General features: G+C 46.5%; 1 protein-coding gene across 2 annotated transcripts in view; it reads right to left on the bottom strand.

Moving 5' to 3' along the window:
• Positions 1–27,886, bottom strand: part of LOC137384291 (alpha-1,6-mannosylglycoprotein 6-beta-N-acetylglucosaminyltransferase B-like) — a 994,997-nt gene that overhangs the window by 403,265 nt on the left and 563,846 nt on the right. For both annotated transcript variants that reach the window (XM_068058117.1, XM_068058116.1), the window contains one exon: positions 25,130–25,294. In XM_068058117.1, coding sequence (XP_067914218.1) covers positions 25,130–25,294 — 165 coding nt within the window. The remainder of the gene's footprint in view (positions 1–25,129; positions 25,295–27,886) is intronic.

Genomic DNA, 27,886 nt, shown 5'->3' with positions numbered 1-27,886 from the left:
GTGATGGAGGGAGTGAATGTTTGTGGATGGGGTGCTAATCAAGTGGGCTGCTTTGTCCTGGATGGTGTTGAGCTGCTTGAGTGTTGTTGGAGCTGCACCCATCCAGACAAGTGGAGAGTATTCCATCACACTCCTGACTTGAGCCTTGTCGATGGTGGATAGGCTTTGGGGAGTCAGGAGGTAAGTTACTCGCCTCAGGATTCCTAGCCTCTGACCTTCTCTTGTAGCCACGGTATTTATATGGCTATTCCAGTTCAGTTTCCTGTCAATGGTAACCCCCAGGATATTGACAGTTGGGGGATTTATTTATTTATTTTATTTAGAGATACAGCACTGAAACAGGCCCTTCGGCCCACCGAGTCTGTGCCGACCAACAACCGCCCATTTATACTAACCCTACAGTAATCCCATATTCCCTACTACCTACCTACACTAGGGGCAATTTACTACAGTCAATTTACCTATCACCTGCAAGTCTTTGGCTGTGGGTGGAAACCGGAGCACCCGGCGAAAACCCACGCAGTCACAGGGAGAACTTGCAAACTCCACACAGACAGTACCCAGAATTGAACCCGGGTCGCTGGAGCTGTGAGGCTGTGGTGCTAACCACTGCGCCACTGTGCTGATCCAGTGATCATAATGCCATTGAATGTCAAGGGGAGATGGTTAGATTCTCCCTTGTTGGAGATGGTCATTGCCTGGCACTTGTGTGGCACGAATGTTACTTGCCACTTATAAGCCCAAGCCTGGACATTGTCAGGTCTTGCCAGGTCTTGCTGCATTTCTACACGGATTGCTTCAGTATCTGAGGAGTCGCGAATGGTGCTGAACATTGTGAAATCATCTGCGAACATCCCCACTTCTGACCTTATGATAGAAGGAAAATCATTGATGAAGCAGCTGAAGGTGTTTGGGCCTAGGACACTACCCTGAGGAACTCTTTCAGTGATGTCATGGAGCTGAGATCATTCACCTCCAAAACCACAACCATCTTCCTTTGCGTTAGGTACGACTCCAACCAGCAGAGAGTTTGCTCCTGATTCCTATTGACTCCAGTTTTGCTAGGGCTCCTTGATGCCATGCTCAGTCAAATGCAGCCTTGATGTCAAGGGCAGCCACTCTCACCTCACCTCTTGAGTTCAGCTCTTTTGTCCATTTTTGAACTAAGGCTGTAATGAGGTCAAGAGCTGAGTGGGCCTGGCAGAATCCAAACTGAGCATCAGTGAGCAGGTTATTGCTAAGCAAGTTCCGCTTGATAGTTCTGTCAATGACACCTTCCATCACTTTACTGATGATTGAGTGTAGACTGATGGGGCGGTAATTGGCCGGGTTGGACTTGTCCTGCTTTTAGTGCACAGGACATACCTGGGCAATTTTCCACATTGCTGGGTAGATGCCAGTGTTGTAGCTGTACTATAACATCATGGCCAGGGGCCCGGCAAGTTCTGGAACACAGGTCTTCAGTACTATTGCCGGAATGTTGTCTGGGCCCATAGCCTTTGCAGTATCCAGTGCCTTCAGTTGTTTACTTCCTTTGCTTCCATTACTATGCCACCTTGTTCTGCAAGAGAGAGGGAACTGTGTCAGTGAGTGTGGTGCAATCTGTTGGCTGGAAGTGTGTGCAAGCTGTGAGATGTGGGTGTCAGGCTTGCAGCAGTGCTAGGTGTGAGCAGAAACATATGAACGTTAGGTATGAGCCTGAATGATAGAGATTTTTGATAGGTGAGTGATGGGGTGTGATAATTTGAGCAGTGTCTGAGACTTGTGGTACAGACAATGGGATGTGGCGTTTGAAGATGTTTTCATTGACCGTGTGTGAGGTCAATGAACTTCCTGCAGCACTGCATCCAGGTCCTCAGGGCTTCATGGTTATCTGCTCCCACTACCTTTTGACTGTGTGCCTGGGGGGCCTCCTGCCTCCCCGCAGATACATCTCTCTCCCTTTCCACTTGCAGTACCTGGACTTCCAATGCAACATCTGAAAACCTTGGAACCCATTCTCTCCCATGTTGTGCCATTCCTAACTGTTTCCCAGAACAGGTTCACTCCCTGCAAAACCGTACAGCACCTGTTCCAGCCACAATGCATCTCCCTTTTAAGAGCTGCAAGCTAGCTTTCAGCGGTGCAGGCTAGCTTTAAGTGGTGCTAGGAAGTTACTATTTTGGTCCCCTGCTGATGCGTGTCGCCAATGAACAGTGCATTAGTGCTGGCTGCACACAGAAATCATTATAATGAGCAGGCAGCACAATGTTGGTGTGCTGCTTGCATTTAAATCAACGGGTGCAGGTTCATCATCCATGTGATCCCCATACCTGTTTTCAGGGGATATCCAATTTAGCCCTATATAATTGTTATTAGCATGATCCAAACTTGTTTAATGCATTTTATCGAATCGTCATTGAGGCCCAGTTGGTGAACTCCTTCCTTCATCCTGTTGAACACTTTATGCTCCATTTAATCGCTTTTCTCATCTACTTATTATTCCTCTGTTTTAGACTGTTTACACATTGTGTCTTTTCTTCTTTGTGCAAAGCAGGAAATGTTTTAACTGTGGAGACCTGTAACCAATTCAAACCGCTTTGTTTCAGTGAAGAAAAAAATGGTTTTAGTGGCTTCATTTTGTTTAAAGAGCTGGATATATTTCATTAAGTTTCCCACCTTATTTTTTTATTCCAACAAATGGTGTCACCATGGAACTATCCCTCGCCTGACATCATTGTTTTGCAAGTAATTAACTCATACCCATGAGGGGTCAGAAAAAGTTGTTGAATCCACAATTTACTCAGAGTTCTTAGCAACAAAATAGGTCATGGAATCTCAAATCAGTAAGCTCTACATGCCCTCATCTAGGGAATAGGAAACAGATTGTTGCAGAAGGTAAATGGACAGAGAAGTGAATGACTTCAGTTTAACAGTTGTGTTTTGCTCTAATGAACGTTATCTGCAGACACGAAGGGCTGGATCTTATAGGCACCCCTGAAACGGGGTCAGAGGCGGGGGTGGGGAACACAGAGAATCGCAATGGGTGTTGGGGGTGGAGGCCCGTTACCTCGCTGTCGCCAAGTAATCTTACTGGAGGTGGGATAGGCCGATGACAGCCTTCCCGTCCAGAGGCCAATTGAGTTCAGCTCTTTTGTCCATTTTTGAACCAAGGCTGTAATGAGATCAGGAGCTGAGTGGCCCTGGCAGAACCCAAACTGAGCGCGGTGAGCAGGTTATTGCCAAGGTGGGCGCCTCGTGTTACAAGGCACCCTCCCCGCATGGCAGAGGCACCCCCACCACTGGTAAAATCCCAGCAGTGGTGGGAAGAGGCCTTTAATTGGCCATTAATAGGCCACTTAAGGGCCTCTCCCCACCGCTGCTGGGATCTTACCAGCGGTGGGGGGTGCCTCCACCATGCGGGGAGGGTGCCTTGCAACACGAGGCGCCCACCTTGCAGGCTTGGGGAGGGGCAGTCGGCAATCTGTGTCCCACAGAGGACCCCACTGGGAACCAATTTACACCCCCCCCCCCCACCTCCGGGACCTCCTCCTCCTGTTCTGCACGAACACCCCAACCCCCCTGACACTCCCCTCACTGGCCCTGGTGACCCCACCTTATTTACCCAAGGTCCGGTGTCCCAGCCCTGGGTCTGTGTCCAAGGCCTCTGCAGTACCAGCAGTAACCGCTGTTCCTGGTGGCGCTGCCGATACTGCTGAGCTGCTGGCCCTCTGATTGGCAGGCAGCTCTTCGAGGTGGGATTCCTGTCTTTAAAGGGATAGGGATTCTGGCTCATAAAACTTAGATCTAAAAAGACCGGAGGATCGCACTGGGGTGGCATGAAAAGACAGAGGCGGACTTTTCCCCACCTTTTTAGCCCGGCACTGGGAGCCCTACTTTCAATATCCCGGCCATATTGTCTGATAGAATCATTACCTTGTGAGAATTAACTTTATCTGATGTTTTCCATCTTTTCAATTGCTCGAGACCACGAGGATCCATTTCTCACTATATAATTATTATCCATCCATGTGTCAGAAATTACTAAAGGCCACACATTATTCCTCTGCCAATTTTGTGAAAAAATAGATGCATGTAAAGCAAGGCACTGGACTGACAGAAAGGATGAGTGAACTAGATATCCTTTTGCGAGGAGCAGCCTTGATAGAACGGGGTGCGGAGCGGACTTTCAGCTGAGCGGTCAATTTCAGTAAGTTACAAGTTAATCCCTTTTTTGTTTCGGAGGACCGGGGACTGCTGGGTAGGGGAAAACTATTTATTTGGGCAGTGGCAGTACCCGAGACACTACACGTGTAGTGTCTCCCACCCACCCTCCTCCTCTAACCAAAAAAAAAGGACTCTAGGGTGTTGATAAGGTAAGCTTTTTATTTAAAACTTCAGTCCGTCGGATTGCTAAGCGAACAAGTTTTGACTTTTTTTTTCGTTTGGTTTTTCAGTAGATTTATTGGGAATCTAGAATAGTGGGAATGGAGGTAAAGGCAGTTGTATGTTCCTCCTGCAGAATGTGGGAGGTAGGGGTCGCCAAGAGTGTCCCTGCTGACTGCATCTGCGGGAAGTGCACCCAACTCCAGCTCCTCGCAGACCGCGTTAGGGAACTGGAGCTGGAGCTGGATGAACTTCGGATCATTCGGGAGGCGGAGGGGATTATTGACAGGAGTTATAGGGAGGCAGTCACACCTCAGGTAAAAGAAGTAGGTAGATGGGTTACCGTCAGGGGAAGGAAAGGGAACCAGCAGGCAGTGCAGGGATCCCCTGTGGCCGTTTCCCTCAACAACAGGTATACCGTTTTGGATACTGTTGGGGGGGACGACTTACCAGGGGTAAGCAATGGGGTGCAGGTCTCTGGCACAGAGTCTGTCCCTGTTGCTCAGAAGGGAAAAGGGAAGAGGAGCAGAGCATTAGTCATTGGGGACTCCATAGTTAGGGGAACAGATAGGAGGTTCTGTGGGAACGAGAGAGACTCACGGTTGGTGTGTTGCCTCCCAGGTGCCAGGGTACGTGATGTCTCGGATCGTGTTTTTGGGATCCTTAAGGGGGAGGGGGAGCACCCCCAAGTCGTGGTCCACATAGGCACCAACGACATAGGTAGGAAGAGAGATGGGGATTTAAGGCAGAAATTCAGGGAGCTAGGGTGGAAGCTTAGAGCGAGAACAACCAGAGTTGTTATCTCTGGGTTGTTGCCTGTGCCACGTGCTAGCGAAGAGAGGAATAGGGAGAGAGAGGAGTTGAACACGTGGCTGCAGGGATGGTGTAGGAGGGAGGGTTTTGGTTTCCTGGATAATTGGGGCTCTTTCTGGGGTAGGTGGGACCTCTACAAACAGGATGGTCTTCACCTGAACCAGAGGGGTACCAATATCCTGGGGGGGAGATTTGTTAGTGCTCTTCGGGGGGGTTTAAACTAAATCAGCAGGGGAATGGGAACCTAAATTGCAGTGCCAGTGTACAGGCTGTTGAGAGTAGTGAGGTAGGGGATAAGGTTACAGGGACGCAAGAGGGCACTGGCAAGCAAGAACTTGGTTTAAAGTGTGTCTACTTCAACGCCAGGAGCATCCGGAATAAGGTGGGTGAGCTTGCAGCATGGGTTGGTACCTGGGATCCTGATGTTGTGGCCATTTCGGAGACATGGGTAGAGCAGGGGCAGGAATGGATGTTGCAGGTTCCGGGATTTAGATGTTTCAGAAAGAACAGAGAAGAGGGTAAAAGAGGGGGGGGTGTGGCATTGTTAATCAAGGAAAGTATTACAGCGGCAGAAAGGACGTTTGAGGACTCGTCTACTGAGGTAGTATGGGCCGAGGTTAGAAACAGGAGAGGAGAGGTCACCCTGTTGGGAGTTTTCTATAGACCTCCGAATAGTTCCAGAGATGTAGAGGAAAGGATAGCGAAGATGATTCTCGACAGGAGCGAGAGTAACAGGGTAGTGGTTATGGGGGACTTTAACTTTCCAAATATTGACTGGAAATACTATAGTTCGAGTACTTTAGATGGGTCTGTTTTTGTCCAGTGTGTGCAGGAGGGTTTTCTGACACAGTATGTGGACAGGCCAACTAGGGGCGATGCCACATTGGATTTGGTACTGGGTAATGAACCCGGCCAGGTGTTCGATTTAGATGTAGGTGAGCACTTTGGCGATAGTGATCACAATTCGGTTAGGTTTACCTTAGCGATGGGCAGGGACAGGTATATACCGCAGGGCAAGAATTATAGCCGGGGGAAAGGAAATTATGACGCGATTAGGCAAGATTTAGGATGTGTAGGATGGGGAAGGAAACTGCAGGGGATGGGCACAAACGAAATGTGGAGCTTATTCAAGGAGCAGCTAATGCGTGTCCTTGATAAGTATGTACCTGTCAGGCAGGGAGGAAGTTGTCGAGCAAGGGAGCCGTGGTTTACTCAAGAAGTTGAAGCGCTTGTCAAGAGGAAGAGGGCGGCTTATGTTAGGATGAGACGTGAAGGCTCAGTTAGGGCGCTTGAGAGTTACAAGCTAGCCAGGAAGGATCTAAAGGGAGGGCTAAGAAGAGCAAGGAGAGGACACGAGAAGTCATTGGCGGATAGGATCAAAGAAAACCCTAAGGCTTTCTATAGGTATATCAGGAATAAACGAATGATAAGAGTTAGAACAGGGCCAATCAAGGATAGTAGTGGGAAGTTGTGTGCGGAATCAGAGGAGATAGGGGAAGCGTTAAATGAATATTTTTCGTCAGTATTTACAGTAGAGAAAGAAAATGTTGCCGAGGAGATTACTGAGATACAGCCTACTAGGCTAGATGGGATTGAGATTCACAAGGAGGAGGTGTTAGCAATTTTGGAAAGAGTGAAAATAGATAAGTCCCCTGGGCCAGATGGGATTTATCCTAGGATTCTCTGGGAAGCCAGGGAGGAGATTGCAGAGCCGTTGTTGTTGATCTTCAAGTCGTCATTGTCGACAGGAGTAGTGCCGGAGGACTGGAGGATAGCAAATGTTGTCCCCTTGTTCAAGAAGGGGAGTAGAGACAGCCCTGGTAATTATAGACCTGTGAGCCTTACTTCGGTTGTGGGTAAAATGTTGGAAAAGGTTATAAGAGACAGGATTTATAATCATCTTGAAAAGAATAAGTTCATTTGCGATAGTCAGCACGGTTTTGTGAAAGGTAGGTCGTGCCTCACAAACCTTATTGAGTTTTTCGAGAAGGTGACCAAACAGGTGGATGAGGGTAAAGCCGTGGATGTGGTGTATATGGATTTCAGTAAGGCGTTTGATAAGGTTCCCCACGGTAGGCTATTGCAGAAAATACGCAAGTATGGGGTTGAAGGTGATTTAGAGCTTTGGATCAGAAATTGGCTAGCTGAAAGAAGACAGAGGGTGGTGGTTGATGGCAAATGTTCATCCTGGAGTTTAGTTACTAGTGGTGTACCGCAAGGTTCTGTTTTGGGGCCACTGCTGTTTGTCATTTTTATAAACGACCTGGATGAGGGTGTAGAAGGGTGGGTTAGTAAATTTGCGGATGACACGAAGGTCGGTGGAGTTGTGGATAGTGTCGAAGGGTGTTGTAGGGTACAGAGGGACATAGATAGGCTGCAGAGCTGGGCTGAGAGATGGCAAATGGAGTTTAATGCGGAGAAGTGTGAGGTGATTCACTTTGGAAGGAGTAACAGCAATGCAGAGTACTGGGCTAATGGGAAGATTCTTGGTAGTGTAGATGAGCAGAGAGATCTTGGTATCCAGGTACATAAATCCCTGAAAGTTGCTACCCAGGTTAATAGGGCTGTTAAGAAGGCATATGGTGTGTTAGCCTTTATTAGTAGGGGGATCGAGTTTCAGAGCCACGGGGTCATGATGCAGCTGTACAAAACTCTGGTGAGGCCGCACCTGGAGTATTGCGTGCAGTTCTGGTCACCGCATTATAGGAAGGATGTCGAAGCTTTGGAAAGGGTGCAGAGGAGATTTACTAGGATGTTGCCTGGTATGGAAGGAAGGTCTTACGAGGAAAGGCTGAGGGACTTGGGGTTGTTTTCGTTAGAGAGAAGGAGGAGGAGAGGTGACTTAATAGAGACATACAAGATAATCAGAGGGTTAGATAGGGTGGATAGTGAGAGTCTTTTTCCTCGTATGAGGATGGCAAACACGAGGGGACATAGCTTTAAGTTGAGGGGTGAAAGATATAGGACAGATGTCAGAGGTAGTTTCTTTACGCAGAGAGTAGTAGGGGCGTGGAACGCCCTGCCTGCAACAGTAGTAGACTCGCCAACTTTAAGGGCATTTAAGTGGTCATTGGATAGACATATGGATGTAAATGGAATAGTGTAGGTCAGATGATCGGCGCAACATCGAGGGCCGAAGGGCCTGTACTGCGCTGTAATATTCTAATTCTAATTCTAATTAAGTGCTGCCCTGAAGATTACCCCTATTCAAAAATAGGCTTTGAAAATTACCAATAAACAAAGAAACAGATTTCTGCTTGTTAAGGGCTTGTTAAAAACCAAACATTAAAAAAATGGCACAGAGAAACATGCAAGGAAATTTAAATTAAAAGTGAATATCAAACTTCATGTCACATGTGCTGGTGGTCACTGGAAGCAGTGTTTCATTCCTCAGTATCTTTCACTCAAAAGTATCACAATTACAAATGAAAACACTTGTAGAAAGGGAACAAAAACAACTGCAGCCTTCTGGATGAAATTTTGAACTAACTCTTCACACAGTTAAGCTCGTTGATATATTTTAATAAACATGGCAATGTGTGGTATTACTTTACATGTACTTTATCTGAAAAATAGTAAATTTTATGTTTATCGGTGGATTTCTTTCACATATTTTATTCATAAATCTTTTTTCTGCTCAAGTTCTTTAACCTTCTTCTACTTCTGCAATTTCAGCCACTTCTGCTCCACCTCAGCTCTTTTGCTATTGAAACTGTCATCCAAGTCTTTGCAACCTCTAGACTCAGTTATTCCATTGTTCCCCTAGCTGGCCTCCCATCAATCATCCTTTGTTCAGTTCATTGGAAAGATTGCTCTTCATATTGTATCCTTCAACAAATCCCACTCATCCATCACCATTGTGCTTGCTTACGTAAATTCACTCTAGTCCCCCAACACCTCCAATTTAGAATTCTCTGCCTCATGTTTAAATCCCATCATGGCCTTGTCCATCACTATTCCTGTAACCTTCTCCAGCCCTACAAACCCACCCCCATAATTTTCCATTCCTTTGACTCTGGTCTGTTGTAGCTCTTCCCCTCTCTTTGCTCTATCATAGCTGGCTATATCGTGAGTTTCCCTGAATCTCTTCAACCCTCATCTTTTAAGACTCCCCATCTTTTTTTGGCCCAAGTTCTTGGTCACCTCTCCTAATATTTCACTGTTTAGTTTGTCCCTCCATGAAGCAATTTGTGGCATTCTTCTAGGCTAAAGATGCAACATAAATGCAAGTTCTTCCTTTTGTTATTTCCATCATTCTGAGGTGAAAGAAAAGCCTTGCATTTATATAGCGTCTTTCACAACCACAGGATGTCCCAAAGCACTTTACAGCCAATGAAGGACTTTTGAAGTGTGGTCACTGTTGTAATGTAGGCGACATGGCAGCCAATTTGTGCACAACAAACTCCCACACACTGCAATGTGATGATGACTAGATAATCTGTATTTTGTGATGTTAACTGATAGACAAATAGGGTCAGGACACCAGGGATAACTTCACTGCTCTTCCTCACTATAGTGCCATGGGGTCTTTTACATCCACCTGAGAAAGCAGACTGTGCCCGGTTTAATGCCTCACCTGAAAGACGGCACCTCCGACAGTGCAGCACTCCTTCAGTACTGCACTGGAGTGTCAGTTTTGATCTTTGTGCTCAAGTCCTGGAATGGGACTTAAACCCACAATCTTGTGACTCAGGGGTTAGAGTGCTACCAACTGAACCATGGCTGACACAGTTGGGTGTAAATGGCAGCAGTCATTTATAACCTAAACATTTTCCTGATTTCATAACATTAGAGAATCAGTAGTTACTTTCATGCTTGCATTGAGATACTTTCTCATGGTTCAGAGCCATTTGTGCCAATTTTAACCTAACCTGCCTGTCAAGATCAGGTACAACTTTGGTTTTACATCCCACCTGATTTTACTCTTCACTGAAGTCAATATTGGGTGCTGTGTAGAAATCATTGTTCCACCCGATCTCCTGGGCTTCCTATCCAGTGTGCTAGGATAAAATATCCCCCTTTGTATGAGTTTTATAGACTGCCCTGAAATGCACTATCACATGAGAGTTATATCCATTAGAAAAATACATCATGATCTGGGTGAGGGATGAATAGGATTTGGAGCACCAAGCTCAAAGCAGTTAGGCCCTGCAGATATTGCTGAAGGCAACCACAGTGCTCATCCTCTATGCACTAGTCACGTTTCAGTTCATTCCTACCACTCGAAGAAGAGTGAATGGTTGTTGGGGCGTTCATCAGTCAACAATGCCCAGGCATTTATCAGACCACTGCTTTACTCAGATGTGCAGCACATACATTAACTTACCGAAACCCACAGCAACAGCAAACATTAATTGAATGCTGCACTTGCAATAAATCTTGTGTGATAAATATATATGTTTGTGCATCTGCTGAGAATTGTCACAGCCTTTCTAAAAGGAAATGTCTATTCTATTGATAGACAGAAGTTAAGCGATGCCAGGAATATCATGAATATATGTGGCAAATTCGCTGGCAGCACCCATGATTTATTTTTCCATTTCTGCACCCACCAGCTGGTTTAACAAAGGAGAAATGCTGGATGACATGCTGCGAGGTGACATTTTAACCTACAAATGTCAATACTATTTTTGTATGCTACCAGTATTTCACAGGTAACAAAGGCCAAGGTCTAAAGCAGGAGCTTGTGATTTCAGTAACATATCGTTTAAAAACAAAGTAAAAAAGGGACCCCAACAAAGATAGTTCAAAGGTGCGTTTCCATCTCAAACTTTAGTGCTACTATGAATCCAACATAACTAAAGGCAGTCATTCAGTTTGAGATTGTATGGAGCATAAATCCACTACAGTATCAAAACAGGTATAAAAAGTGCACTAATACAAAAGCTAAATAGTGCAGATGTTGGATATCTGCAATAAAAACAGAAATGCTGGAAATACAGTAGGTCTGGCAGCATCTGTGGAGAGAGAAACAAAGTTAATGGTTGGATTTTATGTAATTGGCAGGGGTCCTGCCACCGGTGCCGAAAGCAGGGGACGACACGACTTCAGCGGGCATTGGGACCTGTGGCCACATTTTGCTGGATGGCCCGCCCCCACGAGCTGCCCGTCCAATCAGAGGGCCGGCAGCTCAGCAGCGCCAAGGCTAGAGGTGGCCATTGTTGGGGCTGCACCTCTAGGATGAGGGCACATCGATGGTTGCTGTCTTCAAAGTCAGGTAAGTGGGGCCTGGGGGCACAGGGGTCAGGGACCAGTCAGGCTGGCCCCAGTGAGGGGTGATGGCAGTGGCTGAGGGCAGATGGTGCATTGCCATGGGGGTAGTCATTATTGCTGGAGGGGCTCCCCTCTGTGGGCCAAAGAGTGCCCAAAAAGGAGGCCTCCCCACTGGGAGGCCGCCAGGGTTTAGCTGGCAGTCTCCCCACCCTGCAGCAGGCCCCTCAGCTGCTGGTAAAATGCCAGCAGAGGTGGGAAGAGACTCTTAATTGGACACTTAAGTGGCTCAATTGGGCTCCAGGCTGTCAGGCTGCCTGCCACCTTTCTCGCCGCTGGCAAAATGGCATGATGGTGGGAAGGTGACAGGCACACCACTTGATGCCTTCCTGTGCCATGTTTCCAGCTTTCCTGCCTCCAAGTCCATCACCAAAGGGCTGGTAAAATTCAGCCCAACATTTCCAGTTGATGACCTTTCATCAGAACAGTTCTGATAAAAGGTCACAGACCTGAATCGTTAAATCTGTTTCTCTCTCCACAGATGCTACCAGACCTGCTGAGTATTTTCCAGCATTTTCTATTTTTATATTATATAAAAAGTGCCTTATAGGTTTCTTGAACCTCAGAGACTTCAGACACCTGACTACACTATACACATTTAAGGCCTAAAATTCCTTAGGGGTCCCAAAGGACTCCTGCCAGAACTCTAGTAAGAGTTTGGCAGATCTTCAGTGGAAGAGTGGAGACCTGTTTACATTGGCTGCAAACTGCTTCTTGGGGGTTCCTTGGTGCTACCTGTTTGACAGCAACTGCAATGTAAAGGTACATACAACAACAACAGCTTGCATTTATATTGCACCTTTCACATCGTAAAACATTTCAAGGCGCTTCACAGGAGCACTTGCAAACAAAATTTGACACTGAGCCACAGGAGGAGATATTAGGAGAAGTGAAGAAAAGCTTGGTCAAAGAAGTAGGTTTCAAGCAGTATCTTAAAGGAGAGGAGAGAGGTAGAGAGGGAGAGAGGTAGAGAGAGAGAGAGGGAGAGTGGTTTAAGCAAGGAATTCCAAAGATTAGGGCCTGGGCAACTGAAGACACGGCTGCCAATGATAGAGTGCTTAAAGTCAGGGATGCAAAATAGGCTAGAAATGGAGGAGCGCAGAGTCCATGGAGAATTGTAGAGCTAAAGGAGGTTATAGAGATAGGGAGGGATGGGGCTATGGAGGAATTTGAAAACTTTAATTTATAGCCAATTGATTAGCAATAATCAGCGCAAAGTCCCTTCACCTTTGGTTCTGAGCTCAAACTAATCCAGACTAATGGAACGGGAGTCTCATCTTCTGCTTTAAAGATCCTTCATCAAGTAAGAAGGGTTTTCTAAGAAGAAAGAGCATGTTTAACATTTTGAACAAAGATTCAGTTTTCAAATTTGAGAAGGGTGATGGGAGAAATTCGCGTAGCACTGTAAACCATCGCAACATGGGTGTCGCAACTGGAATAAGCACCTGAAGGCATCAGCCCAAGACATGCTGGAAATTGGACCTCGAAACACATCAGCAAAATAAAAGCAAGCTGAGATGTCAAGCTGGCCCCCGATGCCTCTTACTGGATGGGGTCTGAGAAAAGTTGCCCAGCTTTGGCGGCTAGCTGACCCACAATTAGGTTCTGGAAGGGGGAAGACAGTAAACCAGAGGAGCGGGGGAGAGCCCATGCTGGATGTAGGTACTGCAGTATTTTTGAGGAGCCAGCTCCTGCTCCACAGAACTAAAAGTATAAAAAAATTGCTTAGCATGTTGTGGGTGATCTCTGGCAGTGCCATTACGAATAGCTGGTTAGGCTGCTGAATACCCAGAAAAAGTGAACGGAGCATGTACAGCACAAGATCCGTCCTGTTCAAAGCAGTGACCCGAAACTAGCATTTGGACTCTGCTTTGTACAGTCAAGGCACCTAACTCTTTTTTGGATGGGCGCCCTGGACCGATGTCGCCAGATTCCAATTTGGCAGCTGGCGCAATTTCAGTGAGATTGGACATGAGAGTTCATGACCCAAAATTGGACTTCTACTCTAATTTTTCATGCCAAAAATCGGCATGACCATGACCAATTTCTCATCCAATTAATCATGGTAAAAGGCTGTACATATTTTACTTTCTGCTATATATTGAGCACCTTAACAACACTACATAGTGTGACATAATACTGCCATCAACATGTCAAGTGACATCAATGAAAGTCAGATGTTAGGGATGTATACAAGATCCAGAGTAAGGAATAACAATAGAATCACATCATTATTAAAGACATTTTAATACCATAGTTAGTACATAAACTCATGCGGCTAAAAATTGGTTTCCACCCTCTTGTCGGCACAGGGGTCATGATTCGCGACCTGCCCACATCAATTACCATTGAGGGAGGTCAGCATGTAAACCTCGCGCTGATTCCTCAACTGAATAATTTCAACGTGCAGCCCACAGCGACCCACATTGCTGGCTGGCTGCAGGCTCAACAGGGGCCCTAACAGCGTGCAAGGCTATCACTTGCTGCAGCTAGCCTCCAGCTCTTAAAGGCAGTTTGTCCTTCTTAATGGGAAGCTGCACAAAATTGCAGGAGGCTACTGCAACCAGTGCTGCAACTGCAAACAACAGCGATGGAACACCAGGGCAGAGAGAGTATTGTGCGGTTCACAGATGCGATGGTGGAGGCCTCAGTCATGGAGGCGGACAGGAGGAGACAGGCCATGTTTCCACAGGGGCCAAGAAGCCCCTCAATGAATGACCTCCAAAGGGAGTGGGAGCAGGTGACCAGGTATGTCTGGTGCTGAGGACCTAGCAGCAGTGCTGGAAGAAATTGATGACCTCATATGGGTGGCCAAGGTCAGTAAATGCATCTTCAAAGGACATCTCATACTCACCACACCACCAACCTCTCATGCTGCTCAATGCACCACATCCCCTTCACTCACCCAGCAGCACTCCCTAGCTCTCAGGACTCAGGCCTAACGTTCACCTACTCCACCTAACTCTCACACACCTTCCAAGAATGCTAACCTCACACCCACCTCTTATTGTCTCCCCATACCTCCAGCTATTCAGTTAATGCAGGCACATCAACCAAACACAGTGCTACACAATTTTACAGGAAAAGGTTTCCCACAATTGAAGGGAGCAGCAGAGAACTGGAGTGGCCAAGCATGTCTTCATTCACTGAGCCCGATGGAGTAGATGGTGCTGCACATCATGGGGTTGGCATTAACAGAGCCCGTAGCATCTGATGTTGCTGACAGCATTCATGATGATGGTATGTTACCTCCTCTTGCCACTTCTCAATTCCCACATCACCCTCTTCCTGCTATCTGCCATGATGTGCAAGCTGCAGATGATGTGACCATGGACCTCTTGCTTTATACCCCATTCTCCTACCTCATCCCAACCCTCCCCTTCTGATTTTCTGCTTTCAGATATCCAGGAGCTGCTGCCTGCCCAGTCACAGCACACCCAGGAGAAGGAGAGATGGCAACCCCAGACCAGTGATGAGGAAGCACCGTCATCTGACCTTGCAATTGCACCACCAGCTCAGATACTGGCGCAACGCATACCTTTAGAGGCTGCTTTAGAGTTGAGATCAGCATGCGGTGAGTCACCAGGCACAAGTGAGGCTGCAGACAGGCCTGGAGAAAAGGATAGCTCACCGGAGGGCGAGGTCACAGGCGAGTTCTGCTACGGGAAACTTTGACGTGGACTTCGATAGGGTGGCGTACAGGGGAACACTGATGAGGATGCACAACGAGATGCTCGGTGCATTGGCAGACCCGCTACACAGCTTGCTGTCACTGTCAAGCAGCATGAAGGAGTCGGGCTCCAATGTGGCATCATATAGAGATTGGATCTGATTCCTTCTACCATGGAACTGGTGGCCAAATCCCTGACAGCACTATCAGACCTAGTCGTGATGCAGAATCTGGTGGCTGCTGTCTCAGCTTCTATTGTAGCACCAGTGGAAGCCACACAATGTTTTAGTGCTGCAGTGGAAGCTCAGACAGAGGTCATGTGATCCATGCTTGTTGCCATGCAGGCTCCGACTTCTGCCATCATGGCTGTGGATTTCAGTGCTCAAAGAGGTGTGCAGGCTCTTGAGACCTTTCAGCAATCTGTCCTCCAGCAGATTATTAGGATTGCTGAGATGCCAACCTGTGGGAGTGGCAGTGCCACCATGTAGCACAGCCTGCTGCCCTCTCTCAGGCTGACAGCATTTGTGCTCCCACCACTGCCAGTGCCCTTGCTGTTGCCACTCAGCCAGCCATTCCAGACTGCTGCCGCCCATACTGAGGTGGTGCAGTCGAAAGCTGGACCCTCAAGACCCAGAGCTGCTCGAGGGCTTTCTGCAAGGCCATCAGCAGTCACCCCCAGTGAAAGTCAGCAGCCTTCCACCAGTTATGCAGCAGCCACCGGGGTAGCACTACATAGGAGCACTAGGACAGGCAAAGGCACTGCCAAAACAGGCAATAAGGGGATGCAGAAGTGAGCATAATTCATTTCTGTTTGTATAATTGGATGTGTTGTTCAATAAAGATGTTAATGGAAAGGTTTTTGCTAGTAGCTTTTATCGCAGGATGATGGCCAAGGGACATTGTAATGGGGCATCTCAGATGGATGTCACGATGGGGAATGTTGGATCCATGGAGGTAAAGGGAAGTTGTTTTATGGAAACTGGAGTCCGAGCAGGTGCTCTCAGACAACCCGTCTGGAATGAAAGGGTTGAGGACACCTACTGCCTGCCTCCTCCTCCTCCTCTGAATTCCTGGTGGCATTGGTTGCACCCTCATCATGGCGATGTTACGGAGGGTGCAGCAGACCACCACGAACTTGGATGCCCATTTCTGTGTGTACTGGTGTGCTCCCTGAGCGGTCCAGGTATTGTGGCAGTGTTGCCTGAGCATGCCGATAGTCTGTTGCACAATGTTCCATTTGACTCCATGGCTCTAGTTATATGTGCCTCATCTTGTGTGGTCAGATGCTGGAGGGAGGGGTCATGAGCCATATGCACAGTCTTTGTCTCTGAGAAGCCAGCCTCTGGTTCATAGTGGAGGCCTGAAGATAGTGGGAATGACTGACTGCCTCATAATGAAGATATTGTGGCTGCTGTCAGGATAGCAGGCATTCAATGACTTGATGTATTATGCATGGGCACACACCAATTGTACTTTGAAAGAATAATAGTCCTTGCAGTTCCTATATCTTTTCATATGGGAGATCTGCAGAGCCATGTGCCCTGCACCATCAGGAATCCTGCTGTCCTGCCAAAGCCACATGCCCTCTTATCGTGCTTCTTCCTGTTGAGGGAGGAAATTATGTATTCGACTCTCCTGGCTTTTGTCACCTCCAAGATGCATCGATGGATGGCATATTAGGATATGCTGGAAATGTCACCTGCTCCTACCTGGAAAGATCTGGAAGCATAAAACTTCAATGCCACTGTGACCTTTACGGACACTGGCAGTGCCATCCTCACCCTGGTGCGAGGCTCCAGGTTGAAGGACGTGCATTGCTCCTGGGTCAGGTGAAGGTAGGAGAAGTGCTCTTGAAAAACCTGTGGTTGGTGGAATGTGGAGAGCCTTCCTCCTCCTTTCTCTTCCCAGAGCTTTCCCTCTCTGCAGCCTTTGCTCTATTTGCTGTTCAAGTTGCAGTCCACTGCAAGTGCAGCCCCCAAACCTCATGCAGAGTTGGGTCACCAAATCCTGTTGCCTCCCTGAATGCAAACAGCAACTCTCCACAACCACTCCAAACACAATCCACAGTAGTTCCACTAAGTTTGCCTAAGCAGAAGTAAGTCATAGCACTTCGCTTGCAAGTTGGTGGCTGGCCCTTTGATTAAAACTTGTGGGTGGGTCCCTTATACTGCTGAAGGCACGTTCAGCTGTGAATGATTAGCAGAGGCGTTCTGTGGATACGCGGAAATCAAATTATTGAAGTGAGCACCGAATCAGCCAGAACAGATGTTTGACATCATGATAGGACCAAATCTGACGCTTCCTGCACATGCATGGCACGCCGCTCAGGCGCCCTTCCTAGCAGGAGACATCGCACGGGCCACAGCAGAAGTGGTTGGAAGCACAACCGGCAACATTTAAGGCTTTCAGAGCTTCAGTAGTGCCAGCACTAGTGCTATCATCGAGCCCAATTTCACGGCCAAGACCCCTCCATGATGACATCATCCATAATCACTTTTATGACTATTGAAAACAAAAACTCAATGCAGTGTAACTAATAACTGTAACTGGTCATGTGTACAGACTCCTTCTGAAAACAAAATGCTCCAGAAAGAGTTACTTATGGACACCAAAAAAAGATTTGGCCATTGGGGATTAATTTTATGATTCAGCGTTTGCTGTGCAGCGTTTTGAGAATTGAGAATTCAGGCCTGAATGCCAATGTGCCGGATTCAGGGCTCACACAAGTTTTCATTGATTAAAATTAAAGGATAAAATTAAAATTCATGGACAGAAAGGCATCTAGGCCACAAACCAGATACAGTGACTTCAACACCAGAATAGCTGATATGTACTTCAATTGTGCCAAATAGTAACAGTTACCTCATGGGCAGGATTTTCCTGGCCCTGGGGTGGCAGGTTGGGAGGCCGGGGTGGGGGGGTGGTGGGGGGGGGGGTGGGGTTGGGGGGCGAGGGTGAGTGTGGAGAAATTAGCGGGGAGTTGTGTTGGGATGGATCCCTGACACAGTCCCAACGCCGGATATGTTTCCAGCGGCAGGACCGGGTGCAGATCAGCTACCCGCCGAATGGAGGTGGGCAGCCAATTTTGATAATTAAAGGCCCTATTAAGGGTGATTTTCCTGTGCCTCTGGCATTTTGCTGGTGATGGCGGAGCCCCTCCGCCATGTGGGGAGGCCGCCAGCTTCATAGAGGTGGCTTCCCTGCGGCAGTCGGGGGTCATTGGAGCTGGAGGCTTCATGGCCCAAAGAGGGGGCCGCAGGCAGGGAAGGCCCAAGTGGGCCATCCGGAGGGGCCTGCCTGCTTGGCCCCTCTGAGTTTTAATTTAAGACTTACCTCCCTGGTCTCTCGATCTTCCACATGCCTCAGCAGTGCCCACCTCTCCGGGTGGGGCTGCTAAGGCTCTAGAGCTGTCGGCCCTCTGATTGGACCAGAAGCATTGTGAGCCTGCCTGCCATCCTTAGTTAGGATGGCCAGCTGGAGTTAGCCAATTAGGAGCCTGCCTCTGGGAAGATTGTAGAGTGGTCCCAACACTGACAAGTGCGGGCTTGGGACTCCCATTTTGTCCCAATGTTGATTCCAAAGGCTTAGAAGGTTAGAAGTTGCTATGTGATGACTAGAAGACTATGGGGGTAATTTTCTGAGCTTTCTTTTCAGATTAAGAGCCTTGTCCAGTAAGAGCACATATATTAAAACGTTGGTCTGCAATGTGGCCATTTGAGATTTTTGAGCTTTTTCTTAATTTTTCCAGCTGATTTGAAAACAATCAGCAGAAATAATTTTTCAGATGGAGCTTTATAAGTTGTTCAACTGTTGAATCTCAACAAGATGAGAAAGAACATGAGAAAGAGACAGGACACGAAAGAAAGAGAGAGACACACACACTACATGACAGAGAAAACAGAGAGACAGAGAGAAAAACAGGGAGAGAGAGAGAGAGAGGCGGGGAGAAAATGACAGAGGGAGACAGAGAAAGAAACAAACTGAGAGAAAACAGAGAGACAACGTAAAAGAGACAGAGAGCAAAACATAGAAAGACTATTGGTATGGACCAGATCACAGGGTGGAGATCCTGGCAAGGTAATCGCACCTGAGCCGTTGAGAACTTCAGTAAAATAATGTGAGAATGACATCAAAACACATCCTGCATTAATATGCCGACCACTGAAGCACAAAATGGTAATCACAACCATACAGAATAGTGTTTGGATTGCTAGGGGATCAGCTGCAAGTGAAACTTCATTTAACACATTGAAGATTAAATGAATAATTTTAAGACCATTTCATTACTAATTTTCTGAATTTTATTCTGCTTCCAATTTGGATTTTTGTGCAGGATAGCTGATAAATAGCTTCAAAAAAGATAACAAAACATAAAAAAGCTGATAATGAACGTGTAACTGTAAAGGGCCCAGAATAAATGTTAATCTCCAAGGCTATTGCTTCAAGGCAACTGAATAAGCTAATTTCCTTTTTATTATATTGGATTTCAGGATTTTGTAATTAGTTTTTTGGGGTCACTTTCTACAATTCAGTTGCTTTTCTGTGAAAACTGAAACGCAATGACCTCATGTATGAAAATAAGTACCTACAATTGGGGTGCATTGCAATTTGAACTTTTCATGACTTAAACTGCAGCTGGACCCAATATTCCAACTCAGTGTTGGTGGGGGAGCGGGTGTGGTTGGCCCGGGGCGGGGGGTGGGGAGTTGGGGAGGAGGTGCGGGGGTTGGGTAGGGTGGGAGGGGAAATTAATGAGCACAAAACTACATTTTTGCAGTGGTGGATTTAGAAGGTGAGCTTTGTTGTTGTAAAATGTATTTCCTAAGGTGGGGGGAGCATTCCTCCACTGGGAAATTATGATTTTCAACATTCTTTTGGCACAATTTCCATCTTTTGGAATCAATCATAACTTTTTGAAGTCAAAAAATGAAGGTGAGTTAAAGCACACTAGATGCACAGATTGAGTCTGCAACGCAACAAACCATCTGTGAACAGAATATTCCAGAGATGCACAGACACTCTGAGGCAACCAACATAACGCTGATGAAGACATCAAATAAGATTGGCGACAGTGGACAATCTTGTTAACAGGACATTCAAAGCCATCTTGGAGCATTCACTAGTGGAGACATATCTCCCGGGGGTGGGGGAAAGAGGTGGGTAAACATTGAAAACAATACAACCGAGAGAGATTTGGTTTTCTTCGACTTTGGATCTCATTAAAGAAAAAAAAGGAATACTGAGGGAACCATGTGACAGTCTCCCCAGACTGCGTGAACTTGGAGTTTCTGGTTACACACAAGAAACAAGCTTTTGAGAGCTAACCAGGCAAGACACCGGTGGGGTTGTCTCTCTCTCTCTCTCTCGTTCTCCAGGTCACCTTGCAAGTTTCGAAACCTGCCTGTGATGCGCAACATCCAAGTCTACAATTGCTACAGACAGAGACCCCAGGGAGGAAAGCCATCAACATCACTGTCTCCAAGAAAACCCTGAACCAGGTGGGCTAGCTGCAAAGTGCACTTGTACCAGCCGGAGACTTCAAGATCACAACTTTAGCCGAAAGACAACTGAATTACCGGATCCCAAGGACTGAATATTTTTTTTTATTTGTTCAGGACTCTAATCCAACCCTAACTATTCCTCATCACTCTGTAACCTATTTGTGTCTGTGTGATTCGTGTGTGTGTATCGTGTGTGTGTGTGTGAGTGAGAGAGAGAGAGAGACAGTTGGAGCTTAGGTTTATTATTTTACTTAGATTTGGTTTAGATTTTTAAGTACAGTAAACGAACCTCTTTCTTGTTTAAACTCAAGAAAACCTGTCAAATTGGTCCGTTTAGGAACACAGCAAAGGTAAAGGATTAAACGCTCACTTTATTGATAAGCATTTTCACTGTTTCAAAGATACAAACCTGTTGTGGTCAAACAAGGTATGCTGTTTGTATGCTCTTTTGTTATCACAAAATAACTTGTTTATGTTATTTATGTTTCATCTCAGAAGGAGAATGTAGCATTGTGGGGGGTGGGGGGCAGGGGGGGGTGGGGAATGTGGGCCCTGGGAATGTTATGTGCCTAAGCCTTGTGATGTTGGATTATGTTGGTGGAGGAACCCTCATTCTACATGCTCATGGCTGGCAATGAAACCCCGCAGTTAAGGGTCATAGCAGTAAAATAGCTCTCTATGCTGGAAGGTGAGTTTTGTGGTCATCAGCTGCAAGGTCTCAGGGGAGATCAGGTGACACACTGCTGAATCAGCATGGCCCTTGCTGCTATGCCAGCCTGCAGTTCACCCTGATGTCTGTGACAGCGTCACCAGGCATCCTCCGCTGCCTGGTCACCAGCCACCTCTTGAGCAATCCCTTCCTCCTCCTCTTTCTGCTCTTCTTTCTCCTCCCCATCCTCCTCTGAGGTGGAGTGCTGCTCCAGTTCCTCCTCTTCACCAATCTCCAGGCCTCTTTGCATTGTCATATTGGGTAGGGCACAGCAGACGACGACGATACGGGACACTCTGGCTGGCTTGTACTGGAGGGAACCACCTGACCAGTAAAGGCAACGGAAGCGCATCTTCAAGATGCCAATGGTCTGTTCAATGCAGGTTCATCTTTGAAGATGGCTCTGGTTTTAGCAGCTCTCTCCATCCATGTCTGGGTTTCAGAGGGGTGTCAGGAGCCACTTCTTTAGGGGATAACCCTTAACTCCCCGCAGCCACCCATGGAGTCGGGATGTGGTCTTGAAGAAGTGCGGTAGCTGGAACTTTCACAGGATAATCACTCACGACAGCTGCCTGGGAACTGGGTGCACACCTGCAAGATTCACATCCTGTGGTCACAGACCAGCTGGACATTCAATGAGTGGTAGCCATTTTTGTTCAGGAATCTGACTGGCTGGTCTGTTGGTGCCTGGATGGCTATGTGCATGCAATCGATGATCCCCTGGACCTGAGGGAATCCATTGGTGGTGGCAAAGCCCAAAGCCCTCTGTGCCTGCGCATGCCCATCTTTGTCAAAGTGGATGTAGTTCCCCGCCCTCCTGAATATGCCATCTGTGACCTGCCCGATGGTGTGATGAGTTGCCGACTTTGAGATGCCACCTAGTTCTGCAGCTGATCCCTAAAACGACCCAGTTGCATAGAAATTCAGGGAGTCGGTGACATTGACAGCTGCAGGTAGGGACTGCCATGGGGACTAAGAGGCCTCAGGTCATTGGGGATCAGTGCACAAAGGACCGAGACCATCTGCCTGGATAGGTGCAGCCTCCTATGCCACTGACGCTCTGTCATTTACAGGTAGGGACTCTTGGGCGGTGGACCCTATGACTTGGGTAGTGCATTCATCTCCTTGCAGTTCCCCGCTGTGCTCCTTTGGCTTCCTCCTGTGCAGGAGGTTGCATCTGCTGAAGTTCATTCTGGCTGCTTTGTCCAATGTCGGAGTAGCCTGTTTCCATCTGAACTCCCTCAGCTGGGGTTTGTGCGTTCACCAGGCCTTCCCCTGCCAACCCCAGCTGTCTAAGTGATATCAATGGGCTCATGTCCCTCTCCAGACTCCTACCATTCACCACTGACAAATGCAAGTCTTAAAGTTCCTGCATTGCAAGTTTGTGGCACTTTTGAAGCAGCTGTGCTTTATTTTAGGGCTCTGCATTATGTTAATCAGCCCTTCCCACTGCATTGTTCACATCTCTTAAACCCTGCTAGGTTCCAGACATGGCGTTTTCCCTATGCCCTTCCATTGAAACTCAGAGACTGCTCCTGACAAGCCTTTTAATAAGCTCCACAATTAGCTCAACAAGCAATTAATTGGAGGCTTGTGGGGTTGCCGTTCCCTCCCTCCCTGTGTCCCTTTAAAAATAGCTACGTGTTCTGGAAGTAGCGAGAGCCAGTGCTGACCTCCGAGAATGCGATCTTCAAATCGCACTCGTATCTACTTGCGCTCCCAAGGGGCTTTAAAAATCCAGCTTCAACACTCCAAAATTATTTATGCAGAGGATCCCTCATTGAAATAAACTAAGGGACTGAAATAAGCCATGTGTACAGTCTGTACACAGGTTTCAGCTCACATTGCGAGCACAGTAGGCTTCAGGCTTCTACACACAATATGAGTAGCGGCTGCCCAGTGTACATTAATGCGATGGCCAGCCGCCATTGTACCATCAATTCCTTATAATAATTCCTTGTATAGTAAGTCATTGTTTTCAGAAAGAGGAGGATCAGCAGCTGCACACACATTAAGCTACTTGAGCAAGTATATGTTTTCTTATACATTCAGCTGAGAGCAGGTTTCAGGGGCTGGATTTTTAGAGCCCACCGCCGATCTCAGTGGCGAGCTCAAAAAATGGTCAAAGGGCCGTTGTAATCTCCTGTGTGGTGGCTCATTTAAATAGCCGGGGTGGCCCGCCCCTCCCCAATCACATGGAGGGGGCGGGCAGTCCGTCGCTGGCAATAGCATCAGCTGCCTGTGCACAGGCGCTGGCGCCATTTTTAAAGGGCAGCCAGCCCTGCCGGCATATTTAAATTTTTAAAGATACCCCCCCCCAAATTTATCAAATGCATTTCTAACGCCCCTTTCCCACCCCCCCAATAACAATTCCATTAACTATTTGCCCTTCCCCTGCAAAACACTTACCTTTTAAATCTGACCTTTCCCCCTCCCAGACTGCACAAAGTTTGAAGTTCACCCCTTCCCACCATCCCCTATACCCATTACGTTTATTTGACCCGGTTCCCCCCCCCCCCCGCAACCGCACTGAAAATCTTAACTCCTCCTCCCTCCCCACCAGTGTCACGCTAGCTTTCCCCAGATGGGGAATTGAAGGCGCGGGAGTGCTGGCCACTACACTGAGGATCGCAGTAGGCCCTAAGGTTAAAGGTAAGTTTATTTAAATTTATTCACCCCGTTCACTTAAATATTGTAATTCAGTTCCTGTTGCCCAGTAGCGGGGGTCACTGCCGGGAGGATTGGGCCAGGCCCTACAGGCGTCGGCCTCCATGGCGGGCCTCAGCTGGAACAGTCTTCCGCCACCACCCCCCGCCACGGAGCCCAATGTCGTGGGCTTGGTAAAATCCACCCCCTTGTATTTTGGAACAGTCCGAGTTTTTTTGTAGGTAACCAATAAACTATTGCATGCTGAAATACATAGACCTTTGGCATAAAAAAACAAGAAAATCAGGCAATATTTTTCATTCCATTAGTAGTACTTGGAGGATTATAATGCAAAATGGACTCTCAATATAGAGAGGATAATAGAACCTAATGTAAGTAAATTACCAGGAAGAAATCCAATTTGGATGTTCAGATGACTGCAAACCACAAAAGCTAATCTTCAGCATTTATATTAAACACAGACAATGGATTACTACTCAAAGTTTACATATCATTATATATCCTCATCTGCAATATGTGGCAGTGAATTTTGATTAAGATATTTTTTATAACTGTTAATCTCCCTGCCATTTCATTATGATTTGGGACAAAGGGTATTACTAATCTCATGGTGGGGGAAATGATGTGATAGGATTGGCAGTATTCCACAATTTCTGTTCTGCCGTAGATAGGTAGAATGTAGCATATTATGTGCCATTACTGTTCATTAACACTGAGCCTGCAAGACTGAGCATTGTTAATGAGAATGTCATCAGCATTGGATTCAGCATCTGTTAACTGACTGCCACCTCTATGGATAAAATACATATTGCAGGAACCTTCAATGCTCGATGTTGAAACTTTTAACTCAATATAACTTCAGAACAGAATGGATTTGAGCACATTTTTAGGGTCCCTAAGTCGTGAATTCTGATTCAAACAATGTTTGTGAGAGAAAACACAAGATTAGCAGGTTCTGTTGGAAGAGATATTAGCAATTACCAGAAAACATTTACGGTTCAATTGTTCACTCAGTTTATTTAAAATGGACAAAAGGCTTTCAGTCACAAAGGTTCCGGATATTTCAATGAGCCTTGACTACTCCCCTTGTACTGAATATATTGATGACACTTTAATGATCAAGCATCAGCATACCTGCACTTTTGTTTCAGTCCTGGTGGGGAAAGCTGTCTGATTCTTCCACGGTAACGGGGGACAGAACCACTCTTTTTCACTGAGGTACATGAGGAAGGAGCAGTCTGTGCCATCAACGCCATAATAAGCATAGCAAGGGTCCGAGGTCCACCTGGCTCTCATCCACTTCATTAATCAGCAACAATGAAAAAGAAGAAGAAAATGGAAAATATCCATTATTACCTATAGAATTTTGCACATGTTCTTGCACATATCTTAATTTTTGCACAGCTGTATTTCAAAGCTAGATATGAAGTCTGGCTTCCAGAAAAGGGGGAAGGAATCTCATGAATTGTGAACCATACAATGCCCAAGACTGCACCTTATTAATATTAGTGCTCTGATATTTTCATTGTAGTGTAGTCTCAGAGTTGAGTGTACACGTGATAATTCTATGCCAGTGAACTATTATCTATTTATTCCATTCACTAGGGAAACAGATTTACTTACTCTTTGTAAGTCGAATTATATTTTTGATTCAAGCGCAAGATGCATCAAAAAAGAATCAATTGCATAGTGAGTACATCAGCAAAAATAAAATGTTCCTCCAAGCACCTTTAACAACTGTCAACCAGTGATGTGCTTGCAGGGCTCAAACTTGCTGTTGCGTCTGCTGCTTGACTAGACAGTTACAAACTGTGGCACATTCCTTTATGTGCTAAAACGAATGCCAGGATCAATGTGAAAAAAGCTAAAGTTTATTAATCTTAAGTAGAAATAACAATTTCATACCAGCACTTTGCTGTTTGGTAAAACAATACTCATCAGGATTTCAATAATCTGGTAAGCCCTCCTGTAAGCATCGGAAACATGGACACTGTACAGCAGACATCTCAAAACCCTGGAGAGATATCACCAGCGGTGCCTCCGCAAGATCCTGCAAATTCAATGGCAGGACAGGCACTCCAATATAAGAGTCCTCTCTCAGGCTAACATCCCCAGTATCGAGACACTAGTCATGGCTAGTCAGTTACATTGGGCGGGCCACATCATCTGCATGCCTGACACATGACTCCCAAAACAAGCTTTTTACTCCGAGCTCTGTCATGGCAAGAGGCTACCAGACGGGCCGAGGAAACGCTACAAGGATGTCCTTAAAGTCTCCCTGAAAAAATGTGACATCTCCACTGATTTGTGGGAATCTCTTGCCCGAGATCGCCCAAAATGGAGAACAAGCATCTGCAAAGGTGCCAGTTCAAACAACGTTGACATGTCCAGGCAGTGACCAAGTGCAAATAGCGGCAGGGGCGTTTGGAAATTCGAGCATCCCATTCACTCGCCTCACCAAACACCACCTGCCCCACCTGTGGCAGAGTGTGCGGATCCAGAATTGGACTATTCAGTCTCCTAAGGACCCACAACCCTGGAGTAAAAGAAAGTCATCCTCGTTCCTGAGGGACTGCCTAAGAAGAAGAAGGATAAGTAAGTAGGAAATGATCGTCAGTATTTGACGAGACCACAGAAATGATTCATATAGCAGCTAGACCATGAATCAGCTGTGTGGTTTTCTCAAACACTGACCAATAAACAAAAGTGAAAGATGATGAGATGTAGACAAAATGACATAAATGTCAGTCTGAAAACAGTTTTCCTGAGGACACGGCAGCGCTACTGTTTTTGTATATTGGAAAGCCTAATCAATACAATCTTTCGTAAGATTAAGGACTTTGTAAGTCACCATAACCAGAAAGTTCTTTAACAAGAACCAATGCATTCACTCGCTCAACATTAAAGGATGTAAATTACTGTTGACACAAAGAATTATGTTATTTGGAAAAGTGTCTCAGCACACATTTTCTGATTGCTCATTGCTCTGATCCATATTGCTGACATCAAGAGGAGCATTCCACGTGCTGAAGTGCACAGCGTTGGCAAGTTAATCCTATTAATATTAGCTTGCTTGACAGTTAATGCGGGGAACAAATTATTTTGGTCAGATTCGAAATGCACTGAGACAGTGTCTGTTGTAATGAGGTGACTCATGAGGAAGCAACTGATTTTGACAGAATTATGTCTACATACTCAGGCCAATGGGTATTGTTTTCAGTGCTCTCCTGACACCAAACTTAGTTCAGGCAGAGGAATAACAGCAGGCTACCAGACATGCAGGGTGGTATGAAAGATATACTATCAATAGCTAAAATTACACAAGACATTTGGTGCACTACCCTGGACACACATACTTAGATTTACTGAAAAGAAATGCCTCAGAAGCAAAGGCCTAAGGAGGCGGTAAGCAAGCTGAGACATCTAATATAGCAGCATTTGCAATCTGGGTTTCACTGTCATTGCAAATCAAATTGAAAGTGGACCTCAATATTAATGTTTCTAGCTCCTTCCTGGCTAACACTTAGGACATCTGCAGTTTAACCAGCCCACTGCCCACAGATGCATCAAAGAAGTGACTGATGGCGTTATTCAGGAGAGCCAGCATCTTTATAACACTTGGCACTGAACAGCAGCAGCGTGAGAGGGCTGCACAATTCCATTCCACTGCTGACTTTCCACTATCTGCGACTGATTGTATCCTTGCAGATGTTAAGACCCCATCAATAACGCTGTGGCCTACATTAAAGAAAATGCATCACTGAATGCCTGTCTATTCTGCTATCGCCACAGCAGAATCATACAGGTCAACGCCCTGTTCTTCTGCAGCTGCCACTATGCATTTATTTTGCACCAGTCTTACTTGAAAAGGAAGGTAGAGTGGAAAGATGG

Source organism: Heterodontus francisci, chromosome 26, assembly GCF_036365525.1.
Source record: "Heterodontus francisci isolate sHetFra1 chromosome 26, sHetFra1.hap1, whole genome shotgun sequence".
Taxonomy (NCBI): Eukaryota; Metazoa; Chordata; class Chondrichthyes; order Heterodontiformes; family Heterodontidae; genus Heterodontus; species Heterodontus francisci.
Note: the sequence above shows the minus strand (reverse complement) of the source record. Positions and strands in the feature narration are given on the sequence as shown.